This window comes from Gavia stellata, chromosome 2 (genome assembly GCF_030936135.1).
Source record: "Gavia stellata isolate bGavSte3 chromosome 2, bGavSte3.hap2, whole genome shotgun sequence".
Lineage (NCBI taxonomy): Eukaryota > Metazoa > Chordata > Aves > Gaviiformes > Gaviidae > Gavia > Gavia stellata.
The window spans coordinates 85,296,285-85,321,980 of NC_082595.1; the positions used below are offsets into that span (position 1 = coordinate 85,296,285).

Below are 25,696 nucleotides of genomic sequence, written 5' to 3' on the forward strand. Positions count from 1 at the left end.
CAAGTTTAGACTTGCTTCAAAATATTTGGGATAAGATGTAATCGGAGAGAAGACTCCTTACTATCTATAACAGTCTTGCTCTTCTGTTTGCACTGTAAAAAATGAGCCACAGAAATCCAGTACCACCATTGATCTTTTTTGGAAGGTTTTCTCTGATCTGCTCTGCTCTGCTCTCTGGACTCAAAACTGCATCACTGAAATCAGTGCAAGCAAAGAGCTTGAGGCTTTTTGGTGTTTGGATTTTGTATATTGTGTGATGCAGAGGAAACTTACAGGCAGAGAAAAAACACTTGCAGTAGTAGCAGTGAACTAGTTCTCCCTGTTAGAAACAAGAAATAGAGTATTTGGTGCCAATTAATGCTGTGATCCAGTGATACTAGGGCTGTGCAGAGAATTACCTCTGTCTCTTTTTCTTGCATAACTTGTAATTCACAGGCTTGGAGATAATTTGGAGAACTGGGTCGGTAGCAAACAACTGTTCAAACTCAGGCGAACTCAGTAATTTGTTCCACGCTCAAGGAACAAATGTCCTCTAATAACAGATTATAGCAGGTAAATGATAGGCTTGTGGGATATAGGAATGAAAGGTTCACACAAACTGTTTGCTTTGAAGGACAAAATTTAAACAGTAAAAGATTTGATTGCCCCTTAATTTATTTTTTGTTCTAGTATTCCTAATTTAGTAGTCCTTCTCTTTCTTTCCTGTGGCAAATGATGTTACAAATATTGATGATAATGCATAGTTGGTAGATGAGTATCTGTGCTGTCCTTATGGGGTTATCAAAGGAACAATGTGCGCTCTCTCTCTGACACCTTATTTTGTGGGGGTAGTATTTTACTTGTTAAGTTAATAGGGCATCTTACAAAGTAGAGCTCATATTTGTAAGCGTAATAAAATATAGCTCTTTGACACACCATTTCCCTCAGGGTATTTTTATACTTTTTAAATATAAATTCAGTGTTTGTGAAAAAGTCTGAAATCTTAGCCTTGGAATCTGAAATACTTTATTTAGAGAACAGAAGTGCTCAGGCAGTTTCAGGTCTCAGGCTAATGTTAGTGTTCCTTGTCCTGTACTGAAATAGGCTACCTCCTTGAGTAAAAAGCAATTTCAGTTTTTAAACCCAGGCTAGTCTATTCCTTTTACTTCAGATGGCCAACTAAGGTGTCAAATGGTGCTTGGAAGATTTTTGGATCGAAATCCTGTTGATCTTAGGGTAATGAGCTAAATTCATGTTTTAGCCATCTAAAATTTGGATTGCAATCTTGCCTCGTGGTTACTTTCAGAATAAGAAATATTCTTGTGTTTGTGTCCATAGCTACAAATGTTGTTTATCTGTAACAACGGATGCAAGTGTGACCTTCAAAAGTTGCCTTGATGTCTGAAATCACTTGTTGCCAGAGGAATCTAATGTGCACTCCAATATGCTGCGTTTGCACTCTGCAGTCTGAAATGTACATAGCCATCGCAGGTCAATTAACCGTGAAGGAGGCTAAAGGTTTGAACTTAGCAGTAAGGAATGGCCATTAGCAAATTACATTGTTAGCTTGCTTGGTTAGAATGTATTAAAAATATGATACTTAAGGTTTACACACAGAGGACTTTCTGAAAACGACAGGGAAAAAATTATAGGGTGGTTGGGGTTTTTTTTGGTAGACATCTGGCACCTCTAGATGACATAATCTCTTTCAGAAGCGTTGTCCGAATAAGTGGTAAATGGTTGAATTCATTTATATTGTGGTCTGGTTGTTCTGTGATGAATAGAAACTAAAGCTACTGAAAAAATATTTAGTTTGCTTTCTTGCTTTGAAATACCAAAGAATAAAGGTGACCAACAGAAAGGAAATCTTACACTGCAGATGAGTTCCTTAGATTTTTACAAGAAAATTTGCGGAGAGATTTTAAGTTGGTCTTTTGCCACATTGGATTCCCTGTTGTCTTAACTTCTAAGACTCATACTGGCTGTATTTGGCGTGATTTCATGTAGTAAATACTCTGCAGGATTTTGATACCTAGAAATTTATAAACAATTACAGTTGCATTTATCTTCAGTGTTTTAAACAAAAAAGGTGGGTTTTTTTTTTCCTCTTTGATTTTTCTTAAAAATGTGTAGTGTTGAAGCTGGAGACAATAAGATGCAAAAAATGACATCAGATCTTTGGAGGTATTTATGGGCTAGTTGAACAGTTAAAACTACTTTGCTTTCTAGCATCGGTGCCTGTATCTTTCCCTTACCTAGAGCCAGCAGATATGATGGCCTGCGATAAGTATCCAAAGAACTGCTTTCACAACTTGGTGTTTTGTGGATACTTGCATAGAAAATAATGTAAATTAATTTGTTCCCTGAATTAAATTTACTTAGAATTTACTGTATGGCTGTAAATACTCATCATCCCCTGGAAGTGTGAAAGGTGGTTAAACAGAAATCGCAGAGAGCACTGCAGCAGCTACATTGCCCTGACATCTCCAAGGCTCTTCCTTTAGTCTCCTGCTTCCTAGTGTTTCCCACCACCTCCTGTTAGGCATTGACATAGCAGCGTCAGTGGGAAAGCTACATCTCTTTGTTCCTGGCACTGTGTTTTCCGTGGTTTTAATGTGAGAAAAACCTGTAATTTCTAGCTTAGCCTGTCTGAATTCCCCCAGGAAGAGCCCAGACAGAGGATACCTTTGTGTGCAGAATAGGACTGCTGGAATTGGCACAGTTCCAGAGTTAAGCCTCTTCGGCAGCTAACTTGAACATGTATCTCGCCCCCAAAGTTGTCTGTGGGCAAGCCTCCCCTGAGCCCTGGCCATAGGCTTGTGTGGCGCAGCCTCTTCCAGGTGGGCTCACAGGGGTGCTTGGTGTCCACCCAGAAATCTTGGTGGTGTCTCAAGCCCTCTTGCCTCAGCCCAAGCACCTCAGCCTGCTTTTTGTAATGTCTGAGCTACGGTACATGGGTCCTTATGTAGTGCCTCATGGTAACTGGGTTCTTGGCGTTCTTCATAATAAAATATTATAGTATCTGTTGTTTTTTGGGTAAGTGGTAAAAGATGGTCATTTAGAAGAAAGACAGTATGTGATAGACTTTCTTTATCAAGGCATGTCTTCTTTTTGTTCTGTCTTGCAGTTCAGATTTACGTTGAGTACAATTTCTTTATCATGAGGTGCAAACAATACATATGCAAATTAGGGAAGTGTCTGCTACATATTTATACAGTGATAGTTTTCTAAGCAAACTGACTGAACTTCATTAGGGGAGAATTTCACATGCCAGAAGGTAGTGTTTGTGTGTAAAATTCCCAATGCTTTCCTGCTTTCCCTGACATGAAGTTGATAATGCTTAGATAATACAAAACCAAACCTTCTGCATTAGGCAAAATTTTCTTTTATAATCTTTTGGTCCTTCCATCATTCCTAAAATGCTTTTCAGAAAATTTTGTCCTAAAACCATTATTGTCCATTTTCATGATAAATGATTGTTTTGTTACTGAATTCCAGAACAGCATCTATTATAATTTAACCTGTTTTAAGAAAGGAACATTGTAGCTAAATAAAGTCTGTATAATATAAATGTGAATATTAGATAGGTGTGACTATATACATATAAAATATATTGTATTTCTATATAATTATATAACATCTATGTATAATAGGTATAATACATAAAAATAGATTATGATTCACATTACCAGCATAAAATATACATAGTTAAGTATTTTTCATTATGTAATAGTATTACATTGTCCCCAGAAATTAGGAGGCTGAGAACTGGCTAACTGAAGAAAATTGTGAAGCTATGAATTTTGTATTTCATATTGAAGGCACTAAGAGTGCATAAGGATATGACATGAAAGAATATTAATACAGTACCTGAATAATCATTATATTTATGTATGCAAATATCAGACAGAAAATTCTTCAGTAATGCAGAGTGGTTTTCTGCAATATTTGAAACATTACAACATGTTATATGTAATTGTAATATTTCTGTTAACTGTATTTTAGATATCTGATATCCATGTTACTGGAGAGTCAGAGGACATGTCTGCTAAAGAGAGACTGCTCCTGTGGTCGCAGCAGACAACCGAGGGTTATGCTGGAATCCGTTGTGAAAATTTCACTACCTGCTGGCGCGATGGAAGATTATTTAATGCCATCATTCATAAATACAGGTAAGTACTCCATTTGTTCTCTTGAAAAATAATAACTACAGCATTTTAATGTGCATAGGGAGAAGGGTCTGTAATTTATGCCTGTAATAGCACTGCAGCTGTTGACATGACACTAGCTCTTCCTGGGCAATCCCCTGCTTCTTGCAGCCAAAGGATGCCTCATTAGCCCTCACATGCCCCTCCTTCCTCAGAGGAACATCTCCACAAATCCTGCACATCTCTCCTGGGGCACTTGCAGGTTTCTGAGAAGAATGTCCCTGGGGTCTTCTCCACAGTCTCTTTTTGTCACACTAACCTTCAAGTATAGGCAGGATAGAGACAGAACTGATCACCAACATACAAAACTGCGCTGCTGGTGAACGCTGTCGACTACTGCATGACCTGAGAAATGCCCAAGATCCCCATATTCTTCCTGGTATGACTTTACCAAGTCCCTGGAGGCTAGAGCTTCTTGGTGTTTCTGCTTGGAGTCCGGATGTACTCCAAGATGTGTCTCCTGTAAAATGGCAGGGTATTCTTATGGAAAATGGGACCAGTTGGCTTGAACATTCTCAGTCTGAGGAGGGAATTGTGCTACTTTCCCCACCTTTCCATGCTTTTGTGACCCCAATCTTTCAAACAGCCATTTGTAGAACCACTGGTGGCTTTGGCTAGAAGCTAAAGGATACACTACCTTAACTTACTCAAAATACAGTTGAAGATGTCTACTGACAAGAGAGGATTTCTAATTCTGCATTCTAAGTAAAAACAGGTCTGTCTTGACAAAGCCGACTTTGGCATCAAAACTCAGCAGAGGAACAATATTTAAGATCATTGCTGTGCTCAGTGTTCCCTCTTGGTTGGTGGCATCTCTCTGTTTTTGTACATTTTTTAGGTTCCTGAATTGAATAAGGAGGTTTGTGTCTCAGAGGACCACATGGGAGAGTACTCTGGCCACTGGGCTAACTAGCGTGTACTGACTTGTCCCTCACTGTGCAAGGCTTGCAACTTCTGGATGTTATTACAGCATGTGTGAAGAGTTTGTGCTGTGTACCCTGGGGCATATCATAAGGACGTTTAAGGGTAGATGATTTCCTTGGTGTAATACTGAAGGAGTGTTGCAACTAGAGAGAGACAAATTTGGTAGGTTTTAATGCAGTTCCAGGGAACAGACTGTTACAGGGCATCTTGAGAAACAAGGGTTAAAAGTAAGAAAGAAGAATGTAGAGCAGACTATTCACCTCAGAAAGAAGCCTAGGGAGAGTCAACATACATATGGTATGGGGACTAGGGCACTAAAGTAAAATGGGCGACGAGTCAAGGAGGTGCAGCCTTTTTCTTGCATGCTGTGTAGAGAGGCTGTAAGCATAACATATAGTGCTCTGAGTCCTAGAGAAGTTAGCTGTGGCAGTGCATAACTTCATGGTAAAATGAAGCTGCGTCTGAATCAATGAGGTCTTTTTCTGACTGTGCTTCTGTTCTGGGTAGCCAGTCAGGGAGGAGGTACATGCCAGCACGAAAGTCTTCTTTTAGTAACGTTGGCAAGACAAAGGGAAATAGCTGGCAAAAGACTAGGCTCTTTTTCTGCAGGGCAGAGCAGCCAGAAGAATGAACATAGCACAGGCAAGTATTTGAAAAAATAAACAATTTGAAAGATACAGAGAAAGGGGGGGGGAAAAAGGAAGGAGCTTAATGAGATGGAATGATGGAAAATATTTCCCAGAGCTTCTTCAGAGCCTTATACCATTTACATAGAGCAGTGCAGCCTTTACAGCTCACCAACTAGTAGTTGTCATACAGATCAGTTAATAAGTAATGAAAAACTTGAATTCTGTCCTCCAGCTGTGCTAATGTTAGTGCCTTGGGACATGACTGAGTACCTGCAGTTGTTTTGCTGGAGCAGTGTTTCTGGCAGTGCTCTGTGAGTTTCATTCACAGCGTTTCAGCGGGGAAGCAGATGCATCTTTGACATGAGTGCATTGCACAAAGCAGATTTGGTGGCTGAGGAGCAGAGTCCCCATTTTGTGTGCTTCTGCGCCAGTTTCCATTTACCTTATCCTCTTCCTGTAAATGTAACTTCTCCACCTAAGGATCCCGTGTTCTTCCCAGGAACATTTACCATCCTTATCTGATGTCTTTTTACTGTGAGAGGTTATGGTTTCTTGGACTCCACCTTGTTGATGAAATCAATGAGATTCTTCCACTGATTTCAGTGAGCTTCTATGTTTCTTTCCTTTGCTGTTTTGTACCATTAAAACAGAGATAATAATTTCCAGCTATTGCTCACAAGATAGGAATGGTATTTCCAAACAGTCATCTGATATTTTTAACTACAGTATTTTACTCCAGAGAGTTCTTTTAAAGCTTGGTTTGTGTTCTGAGCAGTAAGTAGGTTAAACACTAACAAAATGCGCACTTTTCTGGTTGTGATTCGCCGTATGCTCTGTTTGTCTGTTTCAGTAGCTCCCAGTTTGTGGAGCACAGGTGGTCTCAGGAGCTAGGCTGAGCGTCCTGCAGATGCTGCGGGCTGGCATGCTCCACCAGGGCGGATGGCCAGGCGTGCCTGCTCAGGCGGTGGGGTGGGACTGTGGTGCTGCCACCGTGGAGCACCTCCGTGGGTGCACGTCTGTCAGTCGTGGTGCAGCATTGCAGCCCCTCCTGTGCTGGGTACGCTGTGCTCGCTGGATATGCCTCTCCTTACAGAAGCACCATGCACCCCAGGCCAGGAGGAGTATCCACTCTCTGCAAGTGGGGATGGGGCTCTTCGGCAGGAACACGACTGCCAGCCCTGGAAGGGATTTAAATGGGCCCAGACCTAATTTTAAGGGGATGACATTTAGTGCTACAACAGTAATAACCAGAAGGCTCAGAAATACCCAGGCGAGTTACTGGTATCTAGAATTGCAGTTGTACTGAGCGACAGTAAGCTGTATGTTGTATGGAGAGCACGTGCTTACCCATGTCAAGGCACAGTGGTGGGGGGTCCCCATGGAAGGTCTGTCAGGGCAGGGCCTGGCAGCCAGGGCCCGTCACACCGCCGCAGCCACGAGCAGGGCAGCCGGGGGGCACCGGGGCAGCCCCAGCCCCGGGCATCGGGCATCTCCCTGGGGGTGGGCTGAGGCTGGGCCTGGGACGTGGGCCCGCAGGTAGGCTGCACCACTGCAGGGGCCATAGTTCAGCCAGAGGCAAGAGCACCAGCAGCTCCCGGAGGACAGGAGCCACGCTGTCTCGGAGCCGAACCTGAGCACAGACAGGCAAACGCAATGCTCACCGACACCATGGGTGAGAGGTCTTTTCTGGATGCGCCATTGAGAACACAAGCCGTACAGGTCCAGCATGATCCATGCAGTCGGTAGTCCGTGTGACAGGGAGGTGTCACTGTCCAGTTCTAGGTGACGGGACTGGAGTAGCAATTTATAATTATCTCTTTTCCAAGCATAAGCGATTTTTTAAATTGCAAGTACGCACCAGCTTCAAGACTTCAGGAAACTGCTGAAGTTGTGGAGGGCTGGGCAAGGAGCTGGGCTGTGAATCAGTCGCCAGCGGGCAGGGAGCCTTTCCCCTTGACAGGGCTGAAAGCCCGCCTGCTTTTAACGGCAAGTGAGAATTGTTTCATCTCGGATGCCGGTAGTGGTCTCCATTTTTTTTCTGTCCCGGCAGAGGATCCCAGCACCTTTTGTTGCAAACCAGCTAAGATTTATGATGCAGAAATGCAGGAATAGCACATGGATCTGCCATGGCTCCCTGCTCCCCCCCAAAGGTGTGTGGGAAAAGCAGGATAAGGCCGACATTTCCTTGGCATGACTAACCGTAGTACCTGCTACAGCATCTCGGCGGAGATCAGCAGGCCGGTGTGTGGCAACTGGGTGAGCCAGATTCCTCCCTGTCTCCCTGCCCTGTGTGCACCCGCAGCCACGCTGGCAGCTCTCCGCTTCCAGCGCTGAGCCTGGGGACGCAGGCAGCGTGCACATGCCGGATCACACGCGCTTGAGTCAGTCACCTGCTCTCCTGAGCAAATGCAGGATGTTTGTTTTCTTTCCTCTCAAGCAACAAGGGTTAGGTTGTCAGAGCTTTTCATAAGGGCCTTCAGTCACTTTATCTCTTACCTCTGTTGAGAGTATGAATGCGTTTCCAGTGATTTTTGCAGTGTTCTTTGAGTCAAGGAAAGTAATTTTGTGAATGACAGAAATGAGAGGAAAAAAATACTCTGTTTGAGGTGTTTGACTCCATATACAACTTGATTTTTTTTTTTCCCCTCCAAATTTAGGAAAATGTAATTTGTTTTCGAGTGAGAAGGTTGCTTATGTTTTCAGCAGGTTCCAGCCGTCTGTGTTTTTAATTGAAGATTACTAGGCTGAACTTTTGAAGCGTATATAAAACTTCCATTTTAAAACATCCTGTACATGACTAAATCCCTGGGAAATGAACGGGGCTCCCTACCAACCTCAAGAACTGCCTCAGAGAGCTCCATTGCAGGCCCTGGATTTTGTATTTCATGCTGTTATTCTGTGTGAATATTTGTTTTTACATGGAAAACCCAAGAAAATGATCACATTAAAAAGTTGGTTTTAATACTGAACATTACCATGTTTGTTAATTGTACGATTTTATTTAAAGACATCAGCTTTCAAACTTCTTTGAACCTCCACACCTTTCTTTGGACGTGTGATCAGGCCATTTGTGAAAGCTCCAAATATGCCTAGGAGATTCAAGAATATTCTGTATGTCTCATCTATTATGTAATTGGCCTTTTATAGCTTAATTTTTCACTGAAGACGTGTGTTATTTGCTTCAGTGTGTTGTGTTGGAAGAAATCTGACTTCAGGCAGTTTAGAAAGTACGTGATGTTTCTTTCATACCATCATATCATACGTAGCAAAAACCTGTAAGCCAGACTTCAAAGTTGGAGGCTGACTTTAATCAGCATATAACGCCCAGATTTTCCCAGAGATACTGCCTTCTACACACTGGGATCTTCATCTTGCAGCACTATCACGTATTTCTAGTCACTAGACTGTGTTTTAGGTAAATGCTCTTGATTTGTGTTTTCATTTTCTTATGTTCATGCCTTTCTCCCACGAAGAAGAAATACTTATTTTTTAGAACTGTATTCCGTTGTTAAAATACACAGAAACAGTTGGTGTCTATAGAGAATAAAGGCTACCCTTCTTTCATTAGGAATTGCATGCCAGATTGGAGCTAATAACCTAAACTGCAGATCTACATTACACTTCGCAGATAAATTTATTTTAAAGCAAAGCAAATTCAAATGAAAATTTATACCAAAGTAACAAACTGCTTTTTTTTACCTCAGACTGCCTGAGGCTTTGGTGCATAAGGACTGCAAGCAGATTCAGTTAAAAAGTGTCCAAAAATGGAATTTAAGAAATAACAAAAATAATAACTTTCTGAAAGATGTACAGCTTAACAGCACCTATAGACACTTTGTTAAGGACAGTGGCTGCTGATACTCAGAAAACACAGGCACGGTTACAGACCAGCTCATCTTACTTTCTAAGGAGAAAAATGAAATATAGAGGATAAGAAAGGAAGATTAATGTCAGACATGCACGTTTTTTGCAAAAATGTGTACACTACTTTCTACATTTTATTTTTGTATTCTTACAATTTTTATAATAAAGAGGTAATTTTGCTTTTAGCATTTACAAAAGGAATTCCAGCAAGAGCAGTATGTTCTTGGGTAACTAGATGATAGCATTTGATGAGTAGCCCCAGTGGTGAAAAATATGGTGAAAAATACCATCTGTTCAGGAAGCCCTGTAAGCTCAGTTCCCAGATAAAACCATGTTAGTAAAGTTCTAGTCTCAGATCTTAGGTCTGTAACAGTAAATGAAGCGAGTCCAGCCCCTGCTCTCTGGCCCTGTGGGTAGGCGGTAAAGCAGGGCTTGTGTTGGCATGGCTGAACTCTCCCCTCCATCCCCCAGACAGGGTGCAGCCTCTTGAGAGCAGTCCTGGGTCAGCGTTGTCCCTTGAACTGGGCCCTGGGAGGGTGCAGGTCGCAATGGCCACGGTCACGCTATGGGAAGGACTAGCAATTCGAGAGTCATGGCCCCTGGAACTGGGCTTCTGTACACTCTCAGCATAGACATACTCAGTTGTATCTGGACTTTTAGGTGAGTTTCAGCAACCATGCAAAATGGAAAGACACTGGTTAGGGAAGAAAGTGGATAAACTGTGTTTAGGTCAGGCAGCAGTCTGACAAGCAAGCAGGACTGTAGTATACACATGAAGGGTTTGAGACAAGAAAACAAGCAAGGTTATTTCATGTAATGCTATACCAAGGCTTGCTGAGACCACATGCAGACAGTTACCTACAAATTTTGGCACCGTCTAACAAGAATGATAAGTATTAGAAATGTTGCAGAGGGGGCAAGTGGTGATAGAGTTCAAAGGGGTGCATTCTGAGCACAAGTTAGAAGGAAAATGTTTTTTACTGTGTTGTTAATGAAATTTGAGGATGTGATCCAAAGGGGCTTTTGGCACTGGTAAACTTTGTGCAAGACCTTGAAAATACTTACACTTTTAAGTTGTATATAGTTTAGAGAGAGCGAGCGAGGAGAAAATGGCTATTATCCCCAAACGAAAGAGGAAAAGAGGCTAACAGTGAATGCAGCACAGAAAGAGTGTAGGTACACTGGATGCTTCATGTGGGAGGGAGAGGAATAGAAGCTGCAGCAAAGAATGTGTCCCCAAAGGAAGGAGCACTGTGCCAGCTCCATAAATACTAGATAAAGTGAGAGCCAGATTTTCCTGGGTCACAACGCTTCTCTTTTGAAATATTACTATAATGACTCTGTACACTTTCAGAATTACTAAGCGGATGTTTTTCAGAGTGTGGTATAGCAGGGAGCAAGCTGCCTGCTAAGTAACTGGTCTGGTTTAAAACAAGCTGTTTCAACTTTACCCAGGCTGATTTGCCGTGTATGTATAGTTAGTTGAAGACTAAGCTCCTGGCTGGCAGTGCATGTGGCATCCCTCTGATGTTAAAACATGTTGCAGCTGATCAGGTACTGACATGAATACATTCCTTAAGGGGAGGGATAGTGATGCCTCAATTCGCAGTAACACGTTGAACACCCTGGGGGAATGAATGAGAAAGAAACTAAGTATTACACAGTGTCAAGCTTTAAAATGCTAGGGGATATGTTTTAAATAAAGAGATTAGTTGGGTCTGCTAGTTTTGGCTTGCCCTTTTGTAATGTGTAATTTATTGTTACCCAGCTTTAACAAAAAGAAAATGTGAGTTTGGTTGCGTTGCACCCCCTTTCCCACCCGCCTCATTGTTCAGAAGCGTGGCTGTTCCTGTTTTCAACAGTTTTTGTTATGTAGAAGAAACAAACTTGGCATTAAGAATTGGCAATTTGGGAAAAGATAAACAGCATTTAGGATGATTAAAAGCATGTCTGCTTGTCAATATTTTTAATGTTACTTGCCTGAGTATGCATATACATATAACTAATGGGTTTAGAAATAGCAAGTAACCCCAGTGGCAGTTTAATTGAATGCACTCAGAAAGATTCTGTGATGGCTCTTGGTAAAGGCTATATTAAAATAGTACTGGAAGCGGGCCTGCAATTTTAACATCTTGTGTTGTGGTGGTGGTTAGCCTTAGTGGGTATTAGATGGAAGACTTCCAGGCAGTTGGGTTGATTAATTTCAGATCTGGACTTAAAGTGATTCCTGTGTATGTTGTGTTGGATCCTACTGCTAAGTAGCAACTGAATGAAAGATAACAGTTTGCTGTTTGCAGTAACTGAGAAGAAAAAAAGTATTGGGATGAAAACAAAGCTTTTCTCTTGCTTAGGCCAAATGGGAGTAAAATGAAAAATCAAGCTTTGGATTGAAAGGCCAGTTTTTTATTCAGGTTTCATGTGTCTCTTACTATTTGATTGATAAAGACCAGGACACCCAAGGGTGTCAGAAGTCTTTTATCCAAAAGGGAATGGTGTCTGAGCAGTGGTGGCATATGTGCCCATGATAAATTGAACAAGGAGAGGTCTTGGACTTCTGGGAGTGCCTTTGGCAAATTTGTGGCACATGGAGAAATGGTTGCCTCCAAGGCAGGATGGCACAAGGAGCCTTTGGGAAATCTTTTGAACTCCTTGTGGTACCTCACCCTTCTTCCCTGTTGGTAACTGTATTAATTCCACTGGGAAGCTAGTGTGTCAGGCAGTCACTGCTGGGGTCTGGAGAGAGTTTTCTCAGGAAGTGGAACAGAAGAATCGTTTGGTTGGGTTTCTTCATTGTCTTTTTGGTATTCAAACACTCCAAGGAAAGGTACGTTATTTATGCTTATTTCTGTAGATTGCCCAGTGTGGGATGAGGTTGACAGCTATGAGTCTCGTACCTATTTAAAATTTATCATAGGCAAAAAAATTGGCAAATTTACTATACCATTTCTGGTTTTGTAATGACAAAAACATCTCATATTACAAAGAGAATGCAAAATCTGATTTTAAAGCTGGTGAAAGGACTGGCTGAGATCCTTTCTAGTTTCATTCATGTGTATACTGAGCTTGAAATCTACATTGCAAGCTTACTGCCAAGTTGTGATTAGGGTTCCTTAGGCATGGCTAAAGCTGAACTCAGCGTTTAACTAATAGGTCTTTGATGTAACAACGCCTCGATTGTGTCTTTATCTAAATAAATTGGTATGGCAAGTTACAGGTAAAGTTTTGCTGTACTAACAAAGGTGGGACAGGAGGCTTCAGTAGGTTTATTAAACTCGGTGCTTGTCAAATCAAGGATGTGCATGATAGAAGGAATTATCTGAGTTAGCTGTATATATTGTTAGGGGCTAAAATAATAAGTTAGGAAAAAAAGCCCTCAAGTGCCCTTATTTTTAGTGCACCTGAAACATTCTTTTTCTATTGGAAGTCTTGATAAAACATGTCGGGATGTCTGAAGAATAGACAAGAATAGTGTGCCCTTGTTACAGTATTTCCAGCTCACTGTCACTTGTAATATTTTTTTCAGAATTATTCATTGTATCTGAAAATTTATATGAAAAATTATGAAAAAGATACACAAAGGAGGGCTGAAGAGTCCAGATCACATAGGAATTTTTCAGGTCTTGAGAGACTAAAAAGGCATGATTGTTCATCTTTAGAGAGGCATTGAATGAAATCTATAGAGGCACATGAAATCATGAATAATACAGGCATTCCTGTCATACCAACACAAGAGAAAACAAAACCAAAAAGAGTGTACAAGTCATAATGATCATGTGAAATACATTAGCACAGTGTGTCATTGAGGCTGGGGAGCTTGAGAAAAGAATTTGCCACGTACTTGAACAAACAATATGCAGAGCTGTATTCAGCGCATGCTTTTTGGTTTATCGCAATTGTAAGGATAAAACTTTTCTATAATGATAGTTTTCAATTAGAAAATTGTTTGCATTTTACCTGAATTCTGAAGTGTTGCCTAACCTCAGTGATGACACTGCTCAGCTTCACCCAGTGGTTTGATGCATTGGGGAAATTTTTGTGTCACCATGCCATATATTAGTTGAAGATAATATTGTAAAATCTATGGTTGAACAGTCATTTTAGTCTCACATTTGAGATTACATGAAATATTTTCCATGTCTTCCCCCCCCCTCCCCCGCCCCCCAGATATTTCTGAAAAGTAGTCAAGTATTTATGTTAACTTCAAGTAATCTGCATCAGTTGGCCAAGATAGAAGGATTCCATGGAGTACTTTTCACCTGCTTTCACCTTTAAACTTCCAGTCAAGTGCTGAAAGTACCAGACATGACATACCATGCATCTCCTTAATTACGGTGGTAAAATTTTGGTAGCCTTTTTGAATTTGTTTCATATTAATTGAATGAGAAAGTCTTCAAAAAGTCCTGAGCAAATCTGCAATAATTATTGTTATCAAGTCTGTGAGAGCCAGTTAAGCAATTCTGCATTTAAAATGTACAGCGTTGCTTTATTTTTCTGCAAGTGTCAGTCTCAAAACATGCATGTTCAGTGAGGCAGCGCATTTCATGACAGCTTTGCAGTTACCTAAACTTCTACTCAGTATGGTCAGTGGATTTGGCTCACTCTAAAGTAATTTTTAGATTCTGGAGAGCTTGCTAGATAGGTTGCACTCGATGTTTTGGCCAGATTTCCACCGACTATAATGAAATACCTATAGACACTTGCATGTATACACATAAATTTAGGTGTCTGGAGCTGAATCTCACCCCTTGTTACTTTCCTCATTGTCATATACACGTAATAGAGACCTTGTGATCTCGGGGAAGTATAAAAGCTGGAGGCTCTCAAATCTTTCTCTGCTCTTTCTTGTCACGTCCAAGTGAATCTCTTAAAAAGAACCAAAACTATTCTCCATAGAAGTTACAGTCTACAGTTACGTATTCTGTGAATGCTCGAGGCTGATTACTGATGATCAGACCTGGCTGCATATTATTCTGTGCAAACCTCCTTTTCGGGGTGACTCCACTTAATAGTGTTGTAACTACAGATTAAAAGTCCTGCCTGTCCTTTGACTATTTCCTCTGAAGGACAGCTGCAGCCAGTTCTTCTTTGTTTAGATACTCCATCACACTTACGTCCATGATGTATCTTTCATGTTTAATTTTCTAGCTTTTCTACTCAAATGTTTGTAAGTAGTGTGCAAAACTATCCATCTAGCAGAGATGTGAGCCCAAGGACCAGTGCCAAGGAGCTTCAGGCAAAAAGGGTCACCTGGTTCAGACATTTGGACATCTGGTTCAGAACTTACTTTTGCCAGTTGCAGATGTTGGCATGGAAATTAGTGCTCACATTTGTGTACTGAGGTCTGAGACTGAAGGGTTCTTTCCCAACATAGAGCAAGAAACTCAGTGAAGCTAGAAAACCTCATGCGTGATTGTTGTCCATAGATCCTTCTGAGACAAACCCACATTTTTGTAAGTAAGCCAGAGCTTCTGAAAGGGGGGTAGCCCAGGGTGTAGTGGAAGATAGTGTTGACTCAGGAGTCAACATTGTACCTCCTCTCCTCAGCATGGGGTTTTTGACACCAGTGAACCTGCTTACAGAACCTTGTGCTGTGTGTCTGTATTGTGGTCCTTGATTCTGATGATAGAGGAGATCTGTTTCTCCTTAATGCCATAAAGTCATACCTGCTTGCCATTTTTCAGCAGAAACTCTCCTCTTCCTCCTCTGTAAGTGATCAGACTATGCGGAAGGAAATCTGAATTACTGTGCTCCCTGAAACTTGGGTTTCCAAGTTCTCTGAAACTAGGTTACTGAACCCAGCTAGTCCTATATGGCCTTTTTTTCCCTAAGACACGACAACCTTTATATTGAAGCTCCCATGTGATGATGGAAAAAAGATAAGGAAAATAACTGTGGTAGGCTTATGCATTAGCAAAGGGTACTTGCAACACTATAACTAGATCTCATGGTCATGACAATGTAGAGAGCACTCCATCTGTAAACACTGGGCATCAATAGAAGGGCTCACAAGGACAGTACATGTTAGTTGAAGCCCAGGAGTCATTTTCATTGTGTTGGTGCCTCGGTCTTTCCAAAGCAGGCTCTTTGGCAAGTTCTTTTGAACAAGACTTTGATTTGTACCTGAGATGGAGACAAATTCTTTAATAAGTTCCCAAAGATTGACTGCATATAAGCTGGTGTAAATATTTTTTAGCCCTTTTGAAACTCTGTTAAGGGATAGGTTAAGTGGTAGGCGTTACTACGGAGTAGGTTAAATAATGAATAGATTTTGCTTCTTCATCTCATTTGTAGAGTTCCTGAGAAAGTAACAGGAGATATATTTTAGAAGAGAGAGAGCTAAAATTTCTGTTCTACATGGACATTTCCTATTTTCTGATTCCTTTCTTTGCAATCTTTCTGCTATTAACCAAAATCTCTACAGTAGATGATAACATATTTCTTGTGCTCCCTTCTGAAATATGTGTTGAATCCTGTCTGTTTGAGAAGTCTCTCTATTCTTGTCTTTTTAAAAAATTTACATATTCTGGCACAGTCTTTAATTTGTTTCAGTAGTCCTCCCATCCCTGAAAAATGCATGTGTCTTTCTGGCACCCGTTCTTTTCAATTGTCTGTGAACAATGAAGCAAAGAATTTGCTTAATTTTTATAGGCATTTTATTACAGCAGTGGAAAAGCTAACTGGGCTATAGTGACATGTGCACTTCACTCTATCTTCAGTCATGTTTTCTCTGAGAGTTCTGCTTGAAACTCACTATATTAATATTTCTGCTCCAATATAAGTCAAGAAAGAAATATCCTTTTAATATCAGGTATTACTCAGGCAACATCCAGAGTTTTGACTGAAAGAGAGTTATGCAGATTAAACAGCTTGGATGGTTCATATAAATGACTTCAGGCTTGTCAGTTAGCCTTCTGAACCCATTAACAGTATTTTCATGTGCAATATTACTCTGATGTATATATGTTTTAATAAAGTTAAACATTGTTGTAACTTGGGCAGCTGTTAGCCGGGAACAGTGAAGAGAAGAATGTGGTTTCTTCACCATTGACTGGGAAAATAAAAGTTCAGTTAAATATCTTTTTCCACTTCGAAATATCAAATTCCCTTCAAATCTAACCTCTTGCTTTAATGGGCAAATATTGTAGCTGCTAGTTGGGATCTTGAACTGTTTTACTAGATACTAGTTCTGGCTATGGGAACATCTACATGTGCCTAACTTTATTATGCACAATCCTTTGATTTCAAGGACTCGTTGCACAGTAGAAAGCTTGCATTTGATCCATGTAACTTGCATTATAAACCCCTTCATTTCTTCATGCTGCTCTGCAGACACTGTTCACTTGCTTCTCTTTGTGGTCCTAGGTATTTGTTTTCTTGAATTGATCATAATTTTGTCAGCTTCCTAATTAAAGTGTGGTATTAATCACATCTTTTTTACTGATACAAATTGTGTCTAATTTCTAACACCTACACTAAGATCTCGAATGGCAGGCACCAATCTTTTTATAAATGAAATGATTAATGACTGGCAATACGGAAGCCAAACCCCTTGACTTAGGTGCAGCTGCAGCAGAAGCATCTCCTTTGCATGGAATGTTCCAACTCGGCTGGTGTTTGGGATGTTTGTGTATGTGTTTTTGATGGCGAGGGCCCAGCCCACTGAAAATCTGCCATAAGATGACTCACAATATTATGACAGAAGGTAGACTCATCGTCTTTTACTTAAAGTGCATTTAATTTAATTTGTTCTTGACTATGTATAAAACCACTTAATAGTGCTATGCAAATTATTATAAAATATATTCATAATACATGACAAATAGCTTCTACAAAACTCATGTAGTTTATCTTTATCCTTAAAAATGAAAATGTTTGCCATGATGGATGATGCTTTTAAATCTAGTGTTTACTTCAATTAAGACAATCAAATAAATACATATTAGAAGGATACTCATCACAACTGCAATTTAAGCAGTTAGTAATATTTCAGAATTGGAAGGAAAAATGAAATACTAACGATATTGGAAAATATTTGTGAGCCTTTATACTACAACCCCACAACACTCACTGTGCACAGTCTGTGCTCGGTAATACCAGATTACCTTGATTCTTCAGAGAAGGATGATGATCTGTGATCACAGCCCTGAAATTTGTGTGTGCATGCTCAAATGCAAATTCCTATGTGCCCAGTTAGTGGACAGGTATGTCTGCAAGCTTACAGCAGATAAAAAACACTTTTATTTCTATTTAAAATCATGAGAAAACACTCTTAAACAAAAGGAACAATGTGGCAGTTAGTGATTTCCTGAACCATGTTTTTTGGATGCATTTTTATGGGGTTAAAAGAAGTCTTTTACTGAGCTCTGGGAGGTAAACTCCTTTTCCTGTGGCTTTGCAATGTATTCCTCTACTACTTGGGAAAGGGAAAGGGTGACCTGTGGAGGGTGGAGGCCCCAAGCAGTGTGCACTTCCCATGGCCGGTACCAGATGCTTTTGCATTCAAGTCATAATACCTGTCTTTTGTTCTTTTATAAGCCATCAGTGGGCTTGTTCTCAGTCAGCTGTTGAGCCTTCTGACTGCTTCAGAAAACCAAAGGCAAGCACTATCAAGACAAAGACAAACTGTCTTCTGTAGTATTTTCTGGTAGATCAAGACATTAGATAAATATAGACCAGTTAATCTAGGTTGGTATGTTATGTGTTAAGTGTATAATTGACTGAAAACAGCAGCATGCATTGCAAATTTTCCTTCTTTTTAAAGGGGAACTGGAATAACCCTGTGCTGGTAGGAGTTGCAGGGATGAGAAAGTATGTTTAAAAGCTGGGGAGGCATCTCACAGAGTGGGATCTTCAGCAGGGGAGTGAAGCCACAGCACTGATACAAAGTGATGTATTATCCAACAGCAGTTGTTTTTTATTGATTTTTACCTGTATCGTGTTGAGAAAAACTTCACCACCTCTTCATCTAAATGAAAGCTTTATTCTAAGGAGATTATCGTGTCAATGTCTCTGCAGCTTGCAGCTTGTTTTCTGGGAATAGTCAAGGCTTTTACAACAACTTGTCCTTTCTTGTTCTGAGAGTTGGCAATCGAACAGGCAGCTTAAGTGATTCTTGGGCCATTTTTATCAAGTCTGAAACAAATGTAAGGAAGGCAGGTGAAAAAAAATAACCAAACCAACAGTGTACACTTACAGAAACCTGCTCCTCTTGTCAAAACTGTGCTGTGAAAGCAATCTGTATTATTCATACCGTCTCCGTTATTGTGGCTGAAATAGGAGACTGGAGTGCTTTGTTTCCTTTTCTAGTATTGTCTTTTATTTTTCATGGATTTTCTGTGCTGCTAAGAGCAACAGATGATATTGGTTTCATTGCATTGTTTTCATTGCACTGAAATTCAGAGAAGAATGGCATGAGCTTGATCATGCTCCCACTAAGCATATTGGAAGTGGAAAGTCCCGCTGGTTTAGGAGGATTATGTTTCTTTTTACACTGTTTAAGTTTTATTATTAATTAAATGTTCTTTCAAGAAATAATAGGTGCAGTATTATCTGTCTTATAGACTTGTCTTCTAAAGAGCACAAGGAAACCAGTGATTCTAAATGGCTGGAAGGAAATACATTTTTATTTACAGTGCCCTTGTAGTTAATTCAAAGACAAGCTTGTATGAAGTTTCCCACAGTTAATACCATTTTGTGATCAAGGGATTTTGGGGTGTTGCCAAATGAAATGTTATCATTTGTTTTGAACAATGTGATATTTAACAGTTTTACTTCTCTCTGCTAGGTAAAACTAAGAAAATAGTTTCTCTAAAAAGAAAAATGACAAAATTTAAGGACTGAATTTTTCACTAAAGCTTATATGTCATATTTTTTTCTTTTGGGGGGTTGTTTTAGGGTTTTTTCAGTGTAGGTCTGGTTTTCAGTAGTGTAGGATTTCAGTAGCAAAGTTATCAGACCCTTGTAACTCCAGTTGGCTTCAGTGGGATGAGTTTTTGCTCAGCATCTTTGAAAATCCCTTCTTCCTTTTAGTTTTTATGGCTAAGCGGATTCCCGGTGCTGAAAAGGGCACTCTGCCCTGAGAATAGCAAGATCTAAAAGCCAAACACCACATAGCAAACCTAAATGAGAATATTAATTTTGAAGTTTCACATTAATTTAAAACATTAAAGTAGTGGTGTTGGTACAGGATAATACTTATGGGCCTTAAAAATCTTTATAGGTAAGATGGGCTTAAGACAAGTATTCCATTAAAACAAGAGTGTCATGGCTGGCAATGGAGTTTAGCAGGATGAAGGTGTGAAGGTGTAAGTACATGGGGCTGAGGCTTTTCTACAAGACAACTGACAGCAATGTTTATCTGAAAGCAGGGCTTCGACGCAGTTTGAAAAAGACTTCAAAGCCCAGTAAGAACACTTGTCTTCCAGGATAAAGTGATGTTTTTGTGACTGAACGTGTTTCTGTACGGGTTCTGATGTGCACTGAAGAGCTTGATGCAGAATGACTAAAAACTCGTAAAGGCAGTAGAAATGAACTTCCTCACGTAAATGAGTCCTAAGAGAAAAGTGAGTTAAACCTCCTCGAGGGCAGTGGAAAGGACAAGGCACGATAATACTGTGGCAATGCACATGAATAAATATGCATAAGAAAATAGAGAGAGATATATAAGGGATGGCTGGAAACTTTAGCTGGTAGATAAAGAAGAATTGACAGTGTTGCAGTTGCCTGCTGCTTGCGTTGATCACTTAGCACTGACCTCAGCTTGTTCACATGATTTTAATGAAATCCTTTTTTAACGAAAACTCAGTTGCTGTATCTATCCATGCTCTTGGTTTGATTTACTAGTACAGCAGTGATTTAAAACCGGTGAAGAGTTGTAATCAAGTGTTACTGTTCTTATTTGACAGGCCGGACCTGATAGACATGAATACCGTTGCTGTTCAAAGCAACCTTGCAAATTTAGAACATGCTTTTTTTGTAGCAGAAAAACTTGGTGTTGCCAGGCTTCTGGATCCTGAAGGTAAGATAGTTGCAAAGGGCTTTGTTGCAAAAACCCTAGCATTAAAATAAAATCTAATCTGCCTGCAGGTTGTAGCATATTTGTGGGTATTCTTACAACTACGTGATAAAGCTCTGTTCTGTCTTGCTGTTTTAGATGTTGATGTTTCCTCACCTGATGAGAAGTCAGTAATAACTTATGTGTCATCACTTTATGATGCATTTCCCAAAGTACCAGAAGGTGGTGAAGGCATCGGTGCAAATGTAAGTAGGAGGAAAATACTTGTGCAGTGTGTGAGCTTCATCAATACAATTCTTGATTTCAGCTCCAGAATGCTAGCTGGATCTTCCGTAGGACTGCTGTCACACTTCTCATTGATTTTCTAGGTTGAGATTTTAGAGGCTTAGCAGCTATTTCATGTTCTGGACATGAAAGTATTTGTGCAAAGAGCTTAACTAAAAACAATATACCTGAAGTTGGAGAAAGATAGAGTTAAAGTTCTTACTTTTCAGTCATGGATCTATAAATTGTGCCTCTATGATTCTTATCAATATGATGTTTAATAAGCTAGAAAATTTTGTGTTTTCAGCGAAATTACTTGGGACGGAAATTGAAGAGTGAAATCATATATTTGGAAGCTTTAAGTGAACTGTAATGAGCAAGTAAATATTGTTTCAGAATTGCAGGGTTTAGAAATCTCTTTTTTATGTGTGTGAAGACCTCAGAGTTCAAAGATAAAGCAAAAATGAGCGCTCTCATGATTTTCTTCTGATCTGTAATCTGTGTTGTGCTTTGGTAGGATGTTGAAGTCAAATGGGTTGAATATCAGAATATGGTGAACTACCTCATGCAGTGGATCAGACACCATGTCACGATAATGTCTGACAGAACATTTCCCAACAATCCTGTGGAATTGAAGGTGAGGTGTGGTGTCTTAAACTCCTTGTTAGAATGACAGTTTATCTTAATGACTCTAAGCATGCTTGAACACATGAAGTGCTTGTTGATTTATACAATCAAATCAACTGTAGAACAGTACTACTCCTTGACCTTTTCAAAGTACAATAAATGCATTACTAACGTACGAAAAATCAAAAGCAAATCTTTACTTTGTCACTGATTGTTTTTTGTAAAACTCAAGTAGAACAGTATAGGAACATAAGGTTATGAAGAATATTAGGAGAGGGTTTAGAGAGTAAGTTTATATTCACTGTAAGTAAAAGTTGATGATGGTTTTTATGTTTCTGTAGGCACTTTATAATCAATATTTACAGTTTAAAGAAAAAGAAATTCCACCAAAGGAGACAGATAAATCAAAAATTAAACGTCTATATAAACTGCTAGAGGTAAGTTTTAACATGCATCGAAATGTATAGAAGTTCCCTTTTTGTGGCTTAAAATAACAAATATATATGAATTGTTAAGGTCTGGATAGAATTTGGACGCATCAAACTTCCTCAAGGCTATCATCCAAATGATATAGAAAAAGAATGGGGAAAGCTTATTATTGCCATGCTGGAAAGAGAGAAGACCCTTCGGCCTGAAGTGGAGAGGTATGCTAGTGAATGTCTGACAGGCTTGGTCAATATATTTTCTGTTGTTTTAACCCATATTGAAAATTGTAAATGTCATCTTCCATGATAACACCCACATTATTTTTCTAGATCAAGTAATCCTGCCTTTGTTCAAGGCCTGAGGGTTTTTTTGTACTTCGTAGAACCAGGTCCAGATGGAAGTAACTTTGGTGGTCTCAGAAGGTCATGATGAATAGTATCTGTGCCTCAGATCATCAAAGCACTTAAAACACAAATACAACCACCTTCTTTGTACAGTTAGTCAGGGCTAGGTTCATATCACTTCGCTGTCTCATTTGGACTTGATTTCATATAAGCAACATCCTTATCCTTTACATGAAATGTATATTTCGCTTGGTGCACAGCATTGTGGGCTAACGTCTTGTTCTGAGGTTGTTTTAAAAGTTGGTTGTACTCAAGAGCACACAAAGCATTTAGACGTGCAAAATGCATAGTAGTCTTCCATCGTAGTAGAATGTGTGACACTGTTTTGTACATTACTAATAACATACTGAGCATGTTTAAAATCTTGATTCAGTCTTAGAGCATTTCTGCTTTTTAATGGTACCTTTTTTGAATTCTGTGGCAGACACAGGTGCTATCTATTCATTAATTAAAAAAACCTCCTTTTATTTAACTCTAAGATAAATGATTCTTTGGGCTTCTGCCTGCAGGTAGGTATAGACACCTGGGTCTGGATTCATTCTGCTTAACTTTAAGCATCCAAAGGAGACACCTATGATCTGAATCACTTTGTGGAGAATCCTGGTACTGATTTTCTGGTGACAGTAGAGTGATCGTTCTCTCTGGTTTAGTACCTGAAATTAGGTGTGAAGAATCCAGACCATTGTGTACTAAGTTCTCAGAAAGACAGATTTTAGCAAGAGAAAATCCTAAAGACAGTCAGAGTTAATTAAATATGTGTCATGCTTACAAAAGCAAGAGCGTGACTGAAATGGCAGATTCAATGGGAGGTGCTGATTCACAGCATCCTGCTGCAAAAGAAGTTCCTATAGAGGAATAGAAAGTTGTCCCCACCATGCAGAGCAGAACACTGGAAAGCACTAGAAGAAATACAGCCTGCTAGATGGTGTTGGTTGATCTGTCCTGACCTGCCAAAAGCAAAGTTAGTGCCTGCCTTCGCCAAAAGAAGTTCTAGTCATACTTGCAGAAAGCTGGATTGTCTTTGTTGAGAAGGTGTATCAATGACATTAGTTTATTTCATTTTTATTCAGATTGACTGAGCACAGGTAAATACAAATAAACATAAACTCCTTCCCATATTTCAGGATTGGAAAACACACTTAAAGTGACAGATTGTCTGGTGGTGGTCACTGTAAAATGAGAGAGAAAAGTTGATTAAGTGATTCTGGCTTAGTGATCAAGTTAAAATTGTCGGTTGATCTGGACACAAGAACTTTATCCATGTTTGTTGTGTTGGTTACTAGTGCATCTCACTAATATGAGGTGTTGATACAGCTCCTGGGGTGGGTTTTAGTTGTGGCAAAAATGTGACGTCAGCTAATACTGAAATTTGGCAAGTTCTAAAACTTTGCCTGCAAGTCTGGTGAATACATCTGAAATATCAACACAGATAGACAACGTGTGGCCAGATTGGGGTATGAGATCAGAATTAATGTGATGTCAATGCGGAGAGTGCCAAACTGAGCTCTAGTTTGCAAAACTAGCAGAGTTTGGAATTACCACAGGGGTGTGTCTATGCCTTTGCTGTACTCTTCTGCATAAACACAGCCAGCTTATGGTGTGGGTGTGGTTTTCAAGAGGTTCTAAAAGCAGGGGGTAAAATACTGAAAAAATGACCCCTAACCCAAATTGTAAGTTAAAGTGTAAACTTAAGGGCAGTGATCAGATTTTTCTGACTTGTTTTGTGGTCAAAACAGCAAGAAGCAGTTAGCGCTGAATGTGGAAGAAGTTGAAGGGAAATTTGCAGGAGGACAGATTAGTGGGACAGGGCAGTTAGTAAATGTGTACTTGGACAGTGGAGTAATGGTGGTGGGTTGGATGGTGTACAGGTGTCTCAGATTAAATTGTTATGAGCTGATTAATCATGATATTCCCCCAGTTTTATTGTGCAGTTCCATCTGAAGGACAAGGAGTCAGCCCAGCCTGGAGGTGTTTTGTACCATACTGCGGAGCATGGAGTTCTCACTTAACTCCTTTTTGAAACTTCTCATTGAAGAGTCTGAGAAACACTGCAAAGAATTCTTTAAGTTCTTATTTGGCTTATAGACATTTAGTGACACTTAAATAAAGTATTTGGCGCGTCTACTTCCTAGAGACGCCCTAATGTTGCTGCCTAGTCTGTACTTGCAGAGCTTTAATGCAAGGTAGGGAAGCCAAAAGCAAGGTAGCATACATAGCCCCAGGTAAAATCCTTTGAAGAGCTGGCAGAATATTAATTGCTGGGTTTTGAATATGCATACTGAAGCCTATTTAAAGGAGGAGAGCTAGGCGTTTCAAAAGCCCGTAGTGAAATTTCATCCCTAGAAGCTGTACATTTTGTAGGAGTTTCATCTTTTAATTTTTCAGCAAATGTAAACAGCCAGAAGGACCGTGCTCTGGCTGTGAAAATGAATAGCAGTAGTTACAGCTATCACAGCAGTGATTCACTGTTTAGCAACAGTACTAGTGCTCGAACCAGTGTTGACTCTAACGAGAATTTCCTTTCTGTTAATTGTGGTCCCACGCTGATTAAATCTTGTATAAGCTTTGGTAATGGCACCTTAGAAGGAAACAGGTAACTTGGCATCTGAATTTGTGCTTTGTGTTAGATGCTGTTTGTTTGTTTTTTAAGTCATGCAACATGTCTAGCAAATGTAAATAACATTAATATTTATTTTTCGGAAATGCTCTGGCATTATCTAGGTTGGAAATGCTGCAGCAGATTGCAAACAGAATTCAGCGGGACAGCCGGAGCTGTGAGGACAAACTAATACTTGCCCGGAATGCTCTGCAGTCTGTAAGTCAGTCAGAGATTTTACTTGTCTGTGTTCATGAACTTGCAGTGGTATGGCTACTTAAAAAAAAAAAAAAAAAAATCTTTAGAATTTTTGAGTGCATACTTAATAGCTGCTACTTTTATTTTCGTTGTTCTGTTATTTTTAAGTTAGCATTTCTTAAATAAAATACCAAAAATTGTCTAGAGTGAGTTCTGTCAAATTTTGTTTGCCGGTAGTTAGATAAAATGCTTGCTTTACAATTGTTTCAAGATCAGAAGAAGTTTTTAGAAAAAAATTAGGATTTCTTACAGCTCATTTCTCTTTGGTTTAGCTGTAGGGCTTAATGGCTTTCTCTTATTTATTTAGGACACCAAGCGATTAGAGTCAGGGCTCCAGTTCCAACATGAAGCAGAGATAGCTGGGTATCTTCTTGAATCTGAGAACCTTCTCCGCCAGCAAGTGATTGATGCCCAAATTCTTATTGATGGAAAATACTATCAGGCAGACCAGCTTGTGCAAAGGTACTTTACAGTGTAGTTATATGAATAAATAAATGTCCCAA

The 25,696-nt window shown here is 39.8% G+C and overlaps 1 protein-coding gene across 6 annotated transcripts in view; it reads left to right on the forward strand.

Annotated features, from left to right (window-relative positions):
• DST (dystonin) overlaps positions 1 to 25,696 on the forward strand; it is a 319,817-nt gene that overhangs the window by 145,348 nt on the left and 148,773 nt on the right. For 4 of the 6 annotated variants that reach the window (XM_059835839.1, XM_059835841.1, XM_059835842.1 and 1 more), the window contains 8 exons: positions 3,985 to 4,151; positions 20,509 to 20,621; positions 20,757 to 20,863; positions 21,400 to 21,519; positions 21,851 to 21,946; positions 22,026 to 22,153; positions 25,061 to 25,154; positions 25,501 to 25,655. In XM_059835839.1, coding sequence (XP_059691822.1) covers positions 3,985 to 4,151; positions 20,509 to 20,621; positions 20,757 to 20,863; positions 21,400 to 21,519; positions 21,851 to 21,946; positions 22,026 to 22,153; positions 25,061 to 25,154; positions 25,501 to 25,655 — 980 coding nt within the window. Of the gene's footprint in view, positions 1 to 3,984; positions 4,152 to 20,508; positions 20,622 to 20,756; positions 20,864 to 21,399; positions 21,520 to 21,850; positions 21,947 to 22,025; positions 22,154 to 24,765; positions 24,933 to 25,060; positions 25,155 to 25,500; positions 25,656 to 25,696 lie in introns of those variants that run through there. The other 2 variants (XM_059835844.1, XM_009808108.2) reach the window with 1 other exon arrangement.